A 15,643-nucleotide genomic window follows, 5' to 3' on the forward strand; every position below is an offset into this window, starting at 1 on the left:
TTTTTTTTCCCCAAAAAAGTTTTTAAATAACGGCTTGAAATATTAGTCTAATTATTTGCAGGAAAAATATTTGGTTCTGTCCAGTCGAGTACAAAGATATGCACATTATTTATGTTGAGATTTGAAATTGTAGATTGCATGCAATGGACAGGAGAAAAATTTAATAGATTCAAATTTTAAAATAAGAATACTTTTATCACAACGTTTTTAACTCTGTGTATGAAATGAATAAAATGAATGAATACTGATGACTAACCATACTTTCGGGAACTTACCTCAGACTTCATTTTATGACACATAAAAGGTAAATCGGATCAATGAATATACAAAAAGTTTTCTTCTAAAAAATAAAAGGTCACTCGTACTTCAGCATGCACAAAGGGCACTTATAAACCCTTGCTGTCAATTTACCTGACAATGAAGCAGTTTCCCATTTAAAACCTACTACAGCAAACAATTCTAAGTCTCACATGGTTAATGATACTTAGGCCCATTCATATTGTACTGTAGTTTTTATTCCGGATGTAGCTCTTTTTTATTCCGGATGTAGCTCTTGGATCCCCACATTTTTACTGAACCAAATTTTTACAGCACCATTGATCTCAATTGTCTTGTAAGTTATGTTCTGGGGAACCGTGGGTGGATCAAGCCAGTGTTAAATAGTGAATGCGAACAATTAACTGTGGGTCCAAAATGCCCATCTGAATGAGGCCTTTTTTGGTGCTGTTTTCTCTTTTTTGCTCTGATTAGCTTTGTTCTTCTAAATTACTGTAGTGAACATAATTTAAACAAAATGTAAATTACAGTGGAAACTACACATATGAATACAGCTGAATGAATTGTAATCATACAAAGGGATGTCTGGGCAATTATATTTTTTTAAAGACTCAAAATGGCATAAAAAAATTAAATAACATGATTAATGCTCAGCTTATTGCAGTTCCTGCTCCAGCACTTCCTGTCCCCAGCTGGTTTCTGCTTCCTGTTTTCTGCTCCCTTGTCACTAACAGGAAATGACTCATCAGCCAATCACTGGTCAGCCCCAGCAGTGACCCGCCCCTAGCCAGTGAGTGAGTGAACGATAATTTCCTAAAAGAGAACAGGAAGTAGATTCTAGTGGGGATCGGAAAGCATTGGAATGGGAGCAGCAGAAGATCGGTAAGGTATGACTGATTATTTTATACCATTCTGAGCCTTTTTAATGTAATTGGCCAAAGAACCACTTTAATAATAAGAGTGAGAGGCTTTTTTTTTATATCTATTTACTCATAATGTTTTAATTAGGAAACTGCCATTTGCTAAAATTTGAAAATTTGGAGCACAGGCAAGGCACCCTACAAGTCACTGATGAACATGCTCATCTTACATTACTAGTGAGCTCATTAGCTTTCTTTAGTGTCCGCATGATGGGAGTGTCATAAGATGCTGCTCCATGGCCCCTCAGCTTTCCTTTGGCATACTCAGCCTACAATATGCAGCAAAACATTGGATTAGCAAAGCAGGTTAGGTCTCCTCAACCTCAAAGAGGACACTGGAGTCATCGGTGCCGTAGGTCCTCTGGATGCGAATGGAAACAAGGCGTGTTAATACAAGATAAAGTACAACTGTGATATTTGGACTGTACGGCGGATTCAGAGTAGATTCCCCCCCCCCCCCCTCATATCCACTTGAAAGGATGAAAAGTCTACTGCTAATCTGCAACATATTGAGCATGCTGGGGATTAAAAAATCTGCAGCATGCTCATATTTCCATGCAGATGGTTTCCGCTAACATAAATTGAGTTTTGAAAACAGTATCCACATCTATTGCTAAGGATTTTTAGTGCAAATCAATTCTGCCGAATGTGAAAATTAATAATAATACTGATGATAAAAGAAATTGTGAAAAACTATACTACTGTATTTATTTATTTTATTATTTATTTTTTATGTTCGTCTACTTTCACACTTGCGTTTTGGCTTTCCGTTTGTGAGATCCGTTCAGGGCTCTCACAAGCGGTCCAAAACGGATCAGTTTGCATTCTAATGGAAAAAGGATCCGCTCAGAATGCACCAGTTTGCCTCCGTTCCGTCTCCATTCAGCTTTGGAGACGGACATTAAAACGCTGCTTGCAGCGTTTTGGTGTCCATCTGACGAAACTGAGCCAAACGGATCCGTCCTGGCACACAATGTAAGTCAATAGGGACGGATCCGTTTTCACTGACACAATCTGGCACAATAGAAAACGGATCCGTCCTCCATTGACTTTCAATGGTGTTCAAGACGTCTTGGCTATGTTAAAGATAATACAAACGGATCCGTTCTGAACAGATGCAGACGGTTGTATTATCTGAACGGATCTGTCCAGGACGGATCCGCACAAAACGCGAGTGTGAAGGTAGCCTTAGTTTGACCACAGTCTTTATTAATTTGTATTAAATAAAAATGGGTTTTGGGGTATTGGATAGAACACCATAACCCTCCTGGAATTGTTATTGAACAGTACAGTCGTGGATCCTGTGCATGATGACTTTTGCATTAATATAGATCACAAATAACTCATTAGCATCTGAAAATTCTAAATTCTACTAGAAAAAGATCACAATTTTTTGTCTTTTTTTATTAGAAAGCTAGCACGCAATACTGTCACTGTAAATCTATTTATATTGTACATTAGGATATATTTAACCAGAATTATCGATAATGAAAGGTCCTAAATAACTGGTCAGGTCCCTGTCCCCTCTGAGAGCAGCATAGTGACAGGTGCTGATTTCAGAGGAGTTAATTTGAAGTTGTGCTTGAGAACTCACATGTCAAAAAGCGCAGATAGCGGCCAGCATGACAGCAAGGAGTCCATGGCATTCATGAAATGCAGGCTCTCCTGCCCTCGAGTCGCTGATTGACAGGTTTCCCTGTATGCATAGTAATAGGGAGGGATCTGTCAATCAGCAGCTGGAGAGCGAGAAGCCAGCATCTCACAGACACATCAGACTCCTCGCTGCAGCGCTGACTGTGCACTGCTTTTTTAACATGTGAGTTCTCAAGCACCCTCTGACTTCTGGCACCCCCAACGATCAACTGAAGTGACCGCAGTGCTGGTATGAGCTCTGCATTGTCTTCACTGTTTGCCTGTCGACATTACAGTGGCGCGCAGTATTATTACAGATCCTCCGTCCCATTATGAAACAGAGGAGCTGCAATAGCGAGCAGGTAAACAGTGAAGAGAAGGCAGTGCTCATATGAGCGCTGTGGTTTCTTCAAACAGCTGATCGGTGGGAGTGCTGGGAGTTGGACCCTGCCGATCTGATAATAATTACCTATCCTGGGGAGAAGTCAACTGGACAACCCCTTTAATTCTATAGACTGCAGGCTTCTCCATTAGATAATTAATTAGGTCTTACTTGGCTTGTAAGTTTGGATACTTCTTGGGCTAATTCGATGTCCGGTCGCCCCAGGGATGTGATACCACGGCTGCCCTCCTCACGGGCCTTAGCTTTGTACTGGATCTAAAGGAAAAAGCGAGCATGTTATATTACATAGCGTGCATTTGAGTATGTATACAGCATATATAAATGGGTACTCACATTGCTGACCAGCTTGGCCACCTCGGTTGCTTTCTTAATGTCAGGTCTATCAACAATGCTGGTGTAGTTGAGATGAGCTTTGGCATCTTTCCTGTATGACAGCTACAATATGAATTATGGATTATTCTTTCATATTTGACTTGCATAAATTGCCCACCAAGAGATCTGGATAGTTTCCTTTGCTTAGCCTCCACCAACAATAAAAGTTTGTTTGGCCTCATGGAGCCGCCATTAGTTGGCCTATGCCTTTGTAATATGGACCCATAAAGACTCCAAAGTCCATGTATGCAGAAATGTAGTGTGACTAATATATCTTGCACTACTATTTTTATAAACCTGGTATTTATACAATTGCCAACCATACACCATTACTCACATTACTTTGTGCCTTGGCAACTTCCATTGCGTGTTTCACCTCAGGTGGTTCCTGCATATTGGCATAGTTAGACTTGCCCTTCTCCTTCTGGAATTTATTTTTATATTGTTTCTAAAAAAAAAAATAGGTTTTCGCACAGTTACAAAAAATTTAAATTTATAAAACTATATTACATTTTAATTTTAGGGATGGATTTTTCTAGGACTTTTTGTTAATTAAACATGCCCAGTTTCAATTGAAGGTAGCCGGCTGGTCAGCACCTCCCTAAGGATGCCACCACTAGCCATACATTTCTTCTGTAGCAGCCACGTTCAGAGAAATGTAGCATTTGTCATCAGGTTTCAAGATAATAAGTGTAGGGTGACAACAGATATAGCTGCACACTTCCTGTTGACACTTCCAAAAATGGCCACTGAACAAAACAGAAAAATTACCAAACTTAGGCTGCTTCTCTAAATTCTGATTTCCTAATGTACGACCATGTTTAAGTTTTGGGCAAAAGTGTCATGGCTGTATCATGGTCTCGCTGTTTGCTGTGACACGTTAGCCATGCATACTGGTTGCCTGGGGCAACATGAAGTTTATGCAGCATGTGTGTGCTTTACTCTTTTCTCCTGGTCCCTTCTCTATCTGGTGCGTGTGGGGTTAAGTTCCTGGCTGGGTGTGGTCACTTGGAGCTATTTAGCCTGTGGCTGGTAGTCTGGGGTGTGTTGTTGTCCCAGCTTCCGTTGGTGCTGGAGCTTGGCTTCTGTCCTGGGTATTTTACCTGCCCAGTCCTTGAGGGCCACCTTGTGGGACAGCAATGTCTCCTCTTTGTCTTCTACCCTACCTTGCCTATTCTATGTGTAGTGTGGGTTATGTTAAGGGTTTGTGTTGTTATGTCTAGTTGTTGTTTCATGTTTGGTCTGACTTTGGTCTGTACAGTCCTGCATGGATGCTAGACTCTTCCCTGTCTGTTTATGCCTTCGTGAGAGGGCTCCTGAGTTCCCTGGAGGGGGAATGAAAAGGCAGTGTGCAGCTCTGCCTGAGGCCACCATGTATCCTGTCCGCATGGGGGTTCAGGCAGTTACTGGTGTGCTGGGTTCTGTGTGTGTGTTGTTTGTACTTTGTCCTGTATGGTGTTTGGGTTCCAGTACATTTGCATGGATTACAGCTTGCTGCTCACTGTCATGTCTCTATGTTTCTAGGTCTGAGGGAGATCCTGGTTCATCCTTCTGGTGGAGGAACCGGTCGTCTCTAGTCCTGACACTATAGCCAGGGTTCTACAGGGTGTTTTAGGGCCCTAGGTTACGGTGTATGAACTTCCCTACCATCAAGGCCTGTTCATACTTATAGTAAGTCAGGACTTGCATTAGGGTGGCTCTAGGAGGTGGTGAGCAGCTCCCTTACCCCAGTGTCCAGGCCTAGTTTCTGTTCCCGCTTCCATCGGTGTTCAGTGTGGAGTATACCCCCCACACCGCACCATGACAGAAAGCTTATATAAGCTTTGGCCTAGGTAGATTGCCCTTATGGTTGTCATACCCTTCAATAGCCCGATCCTGCTTTCACTAAACATCACCTATAATGGAAGAGTTAGGACACCCTACAGAAGAGAATAAGCTGGTGCCACTAAAATCAGCTGGTTCAGCTAACTTTGCTGTTACTGTATGTGTATGGACACCTTTAGTGCAGGTTTGGACTATCTCAGCGTATGGTGGGCCTACGCTTTGTCAAAGTCATGATCCGCCGAAGACAGTGTCATTTGGAGATAACTTTTTATGGAATGATCACAAAAAAACTCAACAGACCTAATTGATTATATTATAGGTTTATAGTGGCTCACCCTTCTGTTTACCAGGTTCAGTGCTCTAACTATGATGTGGTTCACCCCAACCACATAAGGGGTTAACAATAAAGAAATATGTAAATTATAGTGAGCACTCAATATCTGTGGTCATATATCAGGTCTGTTGATATAACTATTTTATTAGAACATGAAATGGTGCATACAATAGATATAGCATAATAAAATATCGTACCTTAAGATTAAAATTAAATAATAAAACAAAATATGGAAAAACACAGTTGGTTATACCGATAGAAAATTGGTCACTTAAGGTTGGTATTGTCTCCTTATAGAGGCTGCAATTTTGTTTTTATAGGTGTTGCAACATTGTTCCCAACGTTAAATATCTCCTTTATCAATGGTGTGTCCGTGCATGTAGTTAGCCAGAAGTACTCACTGTTTGGGGTTCGGCTCGTGTGTAACTGTCCGTGGTGGCGTCCCACCGTGGGTCAGTGCACTCACCCAATGTAACGTTTTTGGAGTGTCTTCCGATATTCACGGTCCGCGGTGTTGTTGCGGTAATCCTGCTCCCCAAGAGACCGCTGTGCGTCCCTCGTGTAGCTGGCGTCCTGCTTTTTTGCTGACACTACACGTGATCAGGGCGCCGGGGAGGTCTTTACCCGATGAAAAGTTGTGGGATATCTCCCGATCAGTGGCGTAACTAGAGTTCTATGGGCCCCAGGGCAAACTTTGAATCGGGGCCCCCCACCCCAAGACTCCGCCCACCCCACGACTCCGCCCGTCCACTATCCATCCATCCATCCGCCCCGGCCCTGATTTCAGACCATAATAATGTCTGAATTCAGGGGGTAGGGCGGATGGATGGATGATCAGTGGACGGTAATGATGTCTGAAATCAGGGTGTGGGTGGGGCGGATCATGGATGGATCATGAGTGAACAGCAATAATTTATTACCATCCACTGATGATCCATCCATCGGCCCCACCCCGGCCCTGATTTCAGACATTACTACCGTCCGGCCACTGATGATCCATCCATGGGGCGGATGGATGATCAGTGGACGGTAATGATGTCTGAAATCAGGGTGTGGGTGGGACGGATGGATAGATGGATGATCAGTGGGCGCCTGGGCGGTAATAATAATGTCTGAAATCAGGATGCGGGTGGGGCGGATCATGGATGGATCATGAGTGAACAGCACTAATTTATTACCGCCCACTGATGATCCATCCATCGGCCCCACTCCGGCCCTGATTTCAGACATTACTACCGTCCATCCACTGATGATCCATCCATCGGCTCCACCCCGGCCCTGATTTCAGACAATAATAATGTCTGAATTCAGGGGGTGGGGCGGATGGATGGATGATCAGTGGACGGTAATGATGTCTGAAATCAGGGCGTGGGTGGGGCGGATGGATGGATGATCAGTGGGTGGTAATAATGTCTAAAATCAGGATGCGGGTGGGGCGGATCATGGATGGATCATGATGAGTGAACAGCAATAATTTATTACCGTCCACTGATGATCCATCCATCGGCCCCACTCCAGCCCTGATTTCAGACGATAATAATGTCTGAATTCAGGGGGTGTGGCGGATGTGGATGGATGATCAGGGGACAACATGGATGAATCATTGCATTACTAATACTACCTACCAGTCTATAGACCAGTCCAGCAGGCAGTGAGGCAGGAGAAGATGGTCCTGGAGTGCAGTACTTCTGCTGCAATGCCCAGCGCTCGCCCTTGGTGTCTGTCTGTCGGTCGTCCTCTTCTTTCTTCCTCGGAGAATCGTGCCCTGAGCCCTCTAATCTGTGCTGGCACAGGCACACACTGCTGGGGGGCGGGGCTCTGCCTCTTTTAAATCTGCTCTCTGGCGGGCTTTTGCTGCGCCTGTGCGCCTAGAGTCTACTCTCCTGTCCTGACGTCAGAGTCTCAGAGACTCTCATCTCGCGTGAGCGGAGGGACGGGTCACGCGGCCGTGGTCATGTGGGTGTATTGTGGGCGTGTGTAGCTTGAGGGAGGGCCCGGCGGAGGAGCGGCAGCACCAGCTGAGTGAGGGAGGAGTGGACGGTACACACAGGCAGCGTGAGCGCAGGTGAATCAAGCAGTGACACAGATTAGTTTCGCAGGGCCCGCCTGCCGCCGCAAGTACTTGCTGGCCTGCAGCGGGCCCCCCTCCCGCCGGGCCCGGTCGCAGTCGCACTCTCTGCGACCGCGATCGTTACGCCCCTGCTCCCGATGATCAAAGTCTGCGGTTACGGTAATCCTGCTTCCAGGTGGCCGCTGTGTGTCCCACGTGTGGCTGGCGTCCTGTGCTTTTTGCCGGCACTCCACGTGATCAGGGCGCCGGTGAAGTCTCTACCTGTGATTGGTTCAAGACTCCTGTGATGAATTAGGAATATTTTCGATCACCGTCTTTACGGTCGTGTCCGTGATTCCGTGTGCTGATCAGCTCCGATGGGTTAAAGTGTCCAGTCGTCTATAGGGATCCCAACCGCTATACGCGTTTCAAGGTCTCTGACCTCTTCCTCAGTAGCTGGTTATGGGATCCAAAGGTACTTCCTTATATATCCTGGACGGGTTACACCTTGTTTGCTTAATTCGGGATCATTGCAAAATCTGGTTTGGAGTTAGATATTTTGAAATACCTCCTTGTATTTTTAAATAGAGACATTCATCATTATACAATGCTCCTTATACCTCGACATTAAATTGACCAAACTACAATTCATTATAAATTATAAATTATTTCACAATCCTTAATGTATTTAGCATAAATACATATATATTTATAATCAATGCATGTTAAAACTGATAAATTCATACTATAATAATCATGATAAAATTATACCATTGCGCTTCCTCTCTATTAAAATATTTAAAAATATATAAAAAAAAAAAAAAATATATAAAGAAATATACATAGTGATATTTTTTCAATTAAAATATTACTTTAAAATATTAATTTAAAATATTAATTTAAAATCAATATATGTGTTCATCTGTGTTTTCTTATTTGTAGTGATGTAAAGGAAGTGGGGGCTCCCAACTAAGGGGAGATCGGGGTGCTGATTTTACCGCTATACCACCGATGTCCCGTCCGCTGAGAGCACCCACCTCTTGATCTACAAAAAGCCAAATATTTCAAAATCTGCGTTAAGACCCTCTGGTAATAAAGTGTTAAAATCATATATACGTCTCGCCTCCTGTCTTGACATATTAGAGATGTGATCACCTCCTCTCCAATGTATATCTATCTTTTCAAATGCCGTAAACTTTAATAGGGAGGGATCCTGGTTGTGGTGATATTTAAAATGCTTAGAAAGTGAATGTTTCTCGTATCCTGTTCTAATTTTAGTCATGTGTTCTGCAATTCTGACTTTTAATAGTCTCTTCGTTCGTCCTATATATTGTTTTTTGCAGGGACACTCAATCATGTATAAGACGTTTGCTGTGTTACATGATAAAAATGTATCAATAACATACGAAAAGGAGTTTGATGTGGAGGAAATTAAATTGTTTTTTTTTGGGAATTTCGTGTTTTTACAATTACTACAGGTATTACACCTATAAAATCCCTTTAAGTTAAAATAATTTTTGTAAACATTTTCCTTTTTGTTTTTTACAGTTGGTGCTACTTTAATAGCCAAATTCGGTGCTTTTGTGTAGACTATTTGTGGGCCATTAGTCAAATATGGACCTATTAGTTTATCATTTGTAATATGATGCCAATGGTTTCGGATTATGGCTTCAATCTTCCTATATTGGGCATTATAGGGTAAAATAATCCTAATTTGATCCCCCATTTTGGGGTCAGTTTCTGTTCTGGTCCTTCAAAGAAGGTTTTCCTATCCATATTTTTTACTTCTACTAGGGCTTTCTCTACCTGTTGTGAAGGATATTTTTTCATCAAGAATTGTCCCTTCATGGATATAGCTTCTTTCATATAGTCCTCTTCTTTTGTACAATTGCGCCGTAGCCTCCTAAATTGCCCCTTAGGTATATTTAGCAGCCATCTTGGTAGATGGCAGCTTGTATAAAGGATATAGCTATTTTTGGCTATCTCTTTTTGGTATGTTTGACAAATTAATTTATTCTCCTCCACCTTAATAGTCAGATCCAAAAACTCTATCTGTTCTTTATGTGTCTTTGAACTGAATTTTATATTATTATCATTCTGATTTATATAATTTAGGAATGTTTTTAGATCTTCCTCCGTTCCTCTCCAGATGAAAATTACATATTCAATGAACCTACGCCAGAGCACCAGGTTCGTCCCCAGTGTGGGTGCTATAAATTGTTCCTCCCACTGTGCCATATTTTCCTCCCAACTGTGTTTTTCCATATTTTGTTTTATTATTTAATTTTAATCTTAAGGTACGATATTTTATTATGCTACATCTATTGTATGCACCATTTCATGTTCTAATAAAATAGTTATATCAACAGACCTGATATATGACCACAGATATTGAGTGCTCACTATAATTTACATATTTCTTTATTGTTAACCCCTTATGTGGTTGGGGTGAACCACATCATAGTTAGAGCACCGAACCTGGTAAACAGAAGGGTGAGCCACTATAAACCTATAATAATCACTTTTGTACTATCACCCGATAGTTGAGCTCCCCCTCTGATAACCATGGATATCTGGAGTTATATTGAGGGCCAAAAGCTCCGGATGGAGAATTATTCATTTGAGGAGTCCAAACATGAGGGAAAACACAGCAGACAGACCCATAACGGAAACTTTTAGAGAACTTGAGTTCCTACTTATTAAACAACTAAAACAAAGATGGGAAATTAAGGCCCTGAACCGTCATTTGGAACAGGGCATTGTACCAAGAGGACTGAGACTCTCTAAGGTACCAGCACAGGATCTATGCAATGCTAGTTTTGATAAAGAATGGGAAGATCTGCTTAAGTCTCAATCTATACTACTTGTGCAACTTATTATTAAAAGGAGGATAACAATATTAGAGGAAGTATCTGGTAAAATAGAAGTATTAAAAGAAGTTGTTGATAAATTCCCAAAAAATGAAATATTCAAAAACTGGCAAGATAGAATATGTAAACAGTTGGGCACAGTAGAACAAGAAATTATCTCAAAAAAAAGTAAAAAAATTCAGAATCTGCTGAAAAATGACAGACAAACTGACAGATACAACACAACAGAAGATCACCTGAATACTATTAGAACACCAAATCAAAGAGAAAGAGATATAAATGAAGAAAGACCGGTACAATACAATATCCCAATCACTAACAGATATGAGACACTCAATAATCCCCTTTTTTTAGACCGCACACCCCCACACCACAGGATCCGCACAAGATCATTTCAACAATCACCTCGGGATCACCAACACATGACACAAGTCACAGGACACAATTACAACTTAAGACACAGAGAGGATATACAGAAGAACAATCAAAACCAATATCCCCAGAGAGCACATCCAACAAGGAATCAATATGCATCTCACAACAACAGGGAGACCTATGTAGGGAAACACCACAAACATCAGCACAATCCGAATATAGAAACCAGAAGACACGAAGAGGTAAGAGAAGGAAAAGAGAGGACACACCACAGGAGACACTAACAGAGGAGGTTAACTCCATAATCAATTTAAGTTCAGTCACCCTAACCAAAGCACAACAAGCACTATTGAATAAAGGATTAAAATTCGCACCTACGGCACCACTAAGTAAATTTGACACTTACATTGGGATAGAAAAATTTATACGTAAATTATGTTTAAAAAAATATTTTTTGAAGAACCCTATAAACACAATAGGGACAACACAAGGAACATACATACATACGGATCTTAAGGTAAAAAGTAAGACATACCCAAGACATGAAATGGGACAGGATATTATCACATTTAAGAAAAATGTAGAGGCAGATTTAAGGAAAATTAAAAAGGACCCAAGGAAATTCAATAATTTAAAACCTCATGAGATTCATGCAATTAAACAATTGCAACAAAATGATAATATAACTATACGCCCAGCCGATAAAGGGGGGGCAATTGTTATTTTAGATACATGGAAATACAATATAGAATGTAGGAGACAATTGGAAGACAAAGACACATATTTAAAATTGCAGAAAGACCCAATGACAGGATTTGTTGAAGCTCTGGAAGTATACGTAAAACAAGGCTTAGATAAAGGATTTTTGAATACACAGGAATCAAAATTTATTATTAGTACCCCCAAACGTACACCTGTCTTTTATACTATTCCAAAGGTCCATAAAAACCCATTGGACCCTCCGGGGAGACCCATCATCTCCGGAATAGGATCATATACAGCAAATCTATCCCAGTATTTGGATAGATTACTACAACCAGTAGTAAGGAAGACAGCTGCGTATATTAGGGATACTACACAAATAGTTCAAATCATTGAAAATCTTGAATATGAATCAAATTGGACTCTTGGAACCCTTGATGTCAACTCCTTATACACTATAATCAAACATGATCAGGGGTTGGAGGCCTTAACACAACAATTGACATCATATGGAGAATATCTACCAGACCAAGTGGAATACATAGTGAAGGGGGTACAACACATTCTTAGTCATAATTACTTTATATATGACTCTGATTTCTTCCTCCAGTTGATGGGCACCGCCATGGGCACCAGGTTCGCCCCCAGTTATGCCAATCTCTTTATGGCACAGTGGGAGGAACAATTTATAGCACCCACACTGGGGACGAACCTGGTGCTCTGGCGTAGGTTCATTGACGATGTAATTTTCATCTGGAGAGGAACGGAGGAAGATCTAAAAACATTCCTAAATTATATAAATCAGAATGATAATAGTATAAAATTCAGTTCAAAGACACATAAAGAACAGATAGAGTTTTTGGATCTGACTATTAAGGTGGAGGAGAATAAATTAATTTGTCAAACATACCAAAAAGAGATAGCCAAAAATAGCTATATCCTTTATACAAGCTGCCATCTACCAAGATGGCTGCTAATATACCTAAGGGGCAATTTAGGAGGCTACGGCGCAATTGTACAAAAGAAGAGGACTATATGAAAGAAGCTATATCCATGAAGGGACAATTCTTGATGAAAAAATATCCTTCACAACAGGTAGAGAAAGCCCTAGTAGAAGTAAAAAATATGGATAGGAAAACCTTCTTTGAAGAAAAAACAAGGACCAGAACAGAAACTGACCCCAAAATGGGGGATCAAATTAGGATTATTTTACCCTATAATGCCCAATATAGGAAGATTGAAGCCATAATCCGAAACCATTGGCATCATATTACAAATGATAAACTAATAGGTCCATATTTGACTAATGGCCCACAAATAGTCTACACAAAAGCACCGAATTTGGCTATTAAAGTAGCACCAACTGTAAAAAACAAAAAGGAAAATGTTTACAAAAATTATTTTAACTTAAAGGGATTTTATAGGTGTAATACCTGTAGTAATTGTAAAAACACGAAATTCCCAAAAAAAACCAATTTAATTTCCTCCACATCAAACTCCTTTTCGTATGTTATTGATACATTTTTATCATGTAACACAGCAAACGTCTTATACATGATTGAGTGTCCCTGCAAAAAACAATATATAGGACGAACGAAGAGACTATTAAAAGTCAGAATTGCAGAACACATGACTAAAATTAGAACAGGATACGAGAAACATTCACTTTCTAAGCATTTTAAATATCACCACAACCAGGATCCCTCCCTATTAAAGTTTACGGCATTTGAAAAGATAGATATACATTGGAGAGGAGGTGATCACATCTCTAATATGTCAAGACAGGAGGCGAGACGTATATATGATTTTAACACTTTATTACCAGAGGGTCTTAACGCAGATTTTGAAATATTTGGCTTTTTGTAGATCAAGAGGTGGGTGCTCTCAGCGGACGGGACATCGGTGGTATAGCGGTAAAATCAGCACCCCGATCTCCCCTTAGTTGGGAGCCCCCACTTCCTTTACATCACTACAAATAAGAAAACACAGATGAACACATATATTGATTTTAAATTAATATTTTAAATTAATATTTTAAAGTAATATTTTAATTGAAAAAATATCACTATGTATATTTCTTTATTTTTTTTTTTTTTTTTTTTTTTTTATATTTTTAAATATTTTAATAGAGAGGAAGCGCAATGGTATAATTTTATCATGATTATTATAGTATGAATTTATCAGTTTTAACATGCATTGATTATAAATATATATGTATTTATGCTAAATACATTAAGGATTGTGAAATAATTTATAATTTATAATGAATTGTAGTTTGGTCAATTTAATGTCGAGGTATAAGGAGCATTGTATAATGATGAATGTCTCTATTTAAAAATACAAGGAGGTATTTCAAAATATCTAACTCCAAACCAGATTTTGCAATGATCCCGAATTAAGCAAACAAGGTGTAACCCGTCCAGGATATATAAGGAAGTACCTTTGGATCCCATAACCAGCTACTGAGGAAGAGGTCAGAGACCTTGAAACGCGTATAGCGGTTGGGATCCCTATAGACGACTGGACACTTTAACCCATCGGAGCTGATCAGCACACGGAATCACGGACACGACCGTAAAGACGGTGATCGAAAATATTCCTAATTCATCACAGGAGTCTTGAACCAATCACAGGTAGAGACTTCACCGGCGCCCTGATCACGTGGAGTGCCGGCAAAAAGCACAGGACGCCAGCCACACGTGGGACACACAGCGGCCACCTGGAAGCAGGATTACCGTAACCGCAGACTTTGATCATCGGGAGATATCCCACAACTTTTCATCGGGTAAAGACCTCCCCGGCGCCCTGATCACGTGTAGTGTCAGCAAAAAAGCAGGACGCCAGCTACACGAGGGACGCACAGCGGTCTCTTGGGGAGCAGGATTACCGCAACAACACCGCGGACCGTGAATATCGGAAGACACTCCAAAAACGTTACATTGGGTGAGTGCACTGACCCACGGTGGGACGCCACCACGGACAGTTACACACGAGCCGAACCCCAAACAGTGAGTACTTCTGGCTAACTACATGCACGGACACACCATTGATAAAGGAGATATTTAACGTTGGGAACAATGTTGCAACACCTATAAAAACAAAATTGCAGCCTCTATAAGGAGACAATACCAACCTTAAGTGACCAATTTTCTATCGGTATAACCAACTGTGTTTTTCCATATTTTGTTTTATTATTTAATTTTAATCTTAAGGTACGATATTTTATTATGCTATATCTATTGTATGCACCATTTCATGTTCTAATAAAATAGTTATATCAACAGACCTGATATATGACCACAGATATTGAGTGCTCACTATAATTTACATATTCCTAATTGATTATATGTCCGAAGAAAATACACAGGTTCTGTATCAATGGAGGGTGGACCCTCTGAATCATTTTCTCTGGTGGGCCCAAGGTAACCCAGTCCAATGCTGCCTTTGTTGCTACCACTGGAGTTGGTCACGTGGTTTATGTGATGCAAATGGTAGAGGCCTCTAACCAAATACGCTGATTGGTTCTATATCTTAATATTAGGAATACTCATAATGGTCTCATAACTTGCGCCATGCATTACAGTCACACTTTTGCGCTCACCTCGCTGACAATCTTAGTCACTTTCTTGACATGAGTTGTGTCACGTGTTTCCGGCAGGGTTGTAAAGGTGCATTGTGACAGGCGCTTCTTCACTGCTTCCTTGTATTTGTTCTGAAAAAAGAAAGAAAATTCAAGATTTATTTCCAGCCAGTAATTTCTATCTGTATGAGTCCCTATGCAGTTACCCCTTCCATCGGTGGTGGCCTCCAGGATGAAGTAATTTATCAGAAAATCGGATTATGAAATTAGCACACAATGGTTGACATCAACCTTAATAAAAGCCA

General features: G+C 40.7%; 1 protein-coding gene across 8 annotated transcripts in view; it reads right to left on the reverse strand.

The window, feature by feature from the left end:
* Positions 1 to 15,643, reverse strand: part of NEB (nebulin) — a 173,556-nt gene that overhangs the window by 37,929 nt on the left and 119,984 nt on the right. For 7 of the 8 annotated variants that reach the window (XM_044303568.1, XM_044303566.1, XM_044303564.1 and 4 more), the window contains 5 exons: positions 15,360 to 15,470; positions 3,941 to 4,051; positions 3,565 to 3,666; positions 3,382 to 3,486; positions 1,367 to 1,465 (listed from right to left, as the gene is read on the reverse strand). In XM_044303568.1, the coding sequence (XP_044159503.1) occupies positions 1,367 to 1,465; positions 3,382 to 3,486; positions 3,565 to 3,666; positions 3,941 to 4,051; positions 15,360 to 15,470 (528 nt within the window). The remainder of the gene's footprint in view (positions 1 to 1,366; positions 1,466 to 3,381; positions 3,487 to 3,564; positions 3,667 to 3,940; positions 4,052 to 15,359; positions 15,471 to 15,643) is intronic. The other variant, XM_044303563.1, reaches the window with a different exon arrangement.

This window comes from Bufo gargarizans, chromosome 8 (genome assembly GCF_014858855.1).
Source record: "Bufo gargarizans isolate SCDJY-AF-19 chromosome 8, ASM1485885v1, whole genome shotgun sequence".
NCBI classification, from domain to species: Eukaryota; Metazoa; Chordata; class Amphibia; order Anura; family Bufonidae; genus Bufo; species Bufo gargarizans.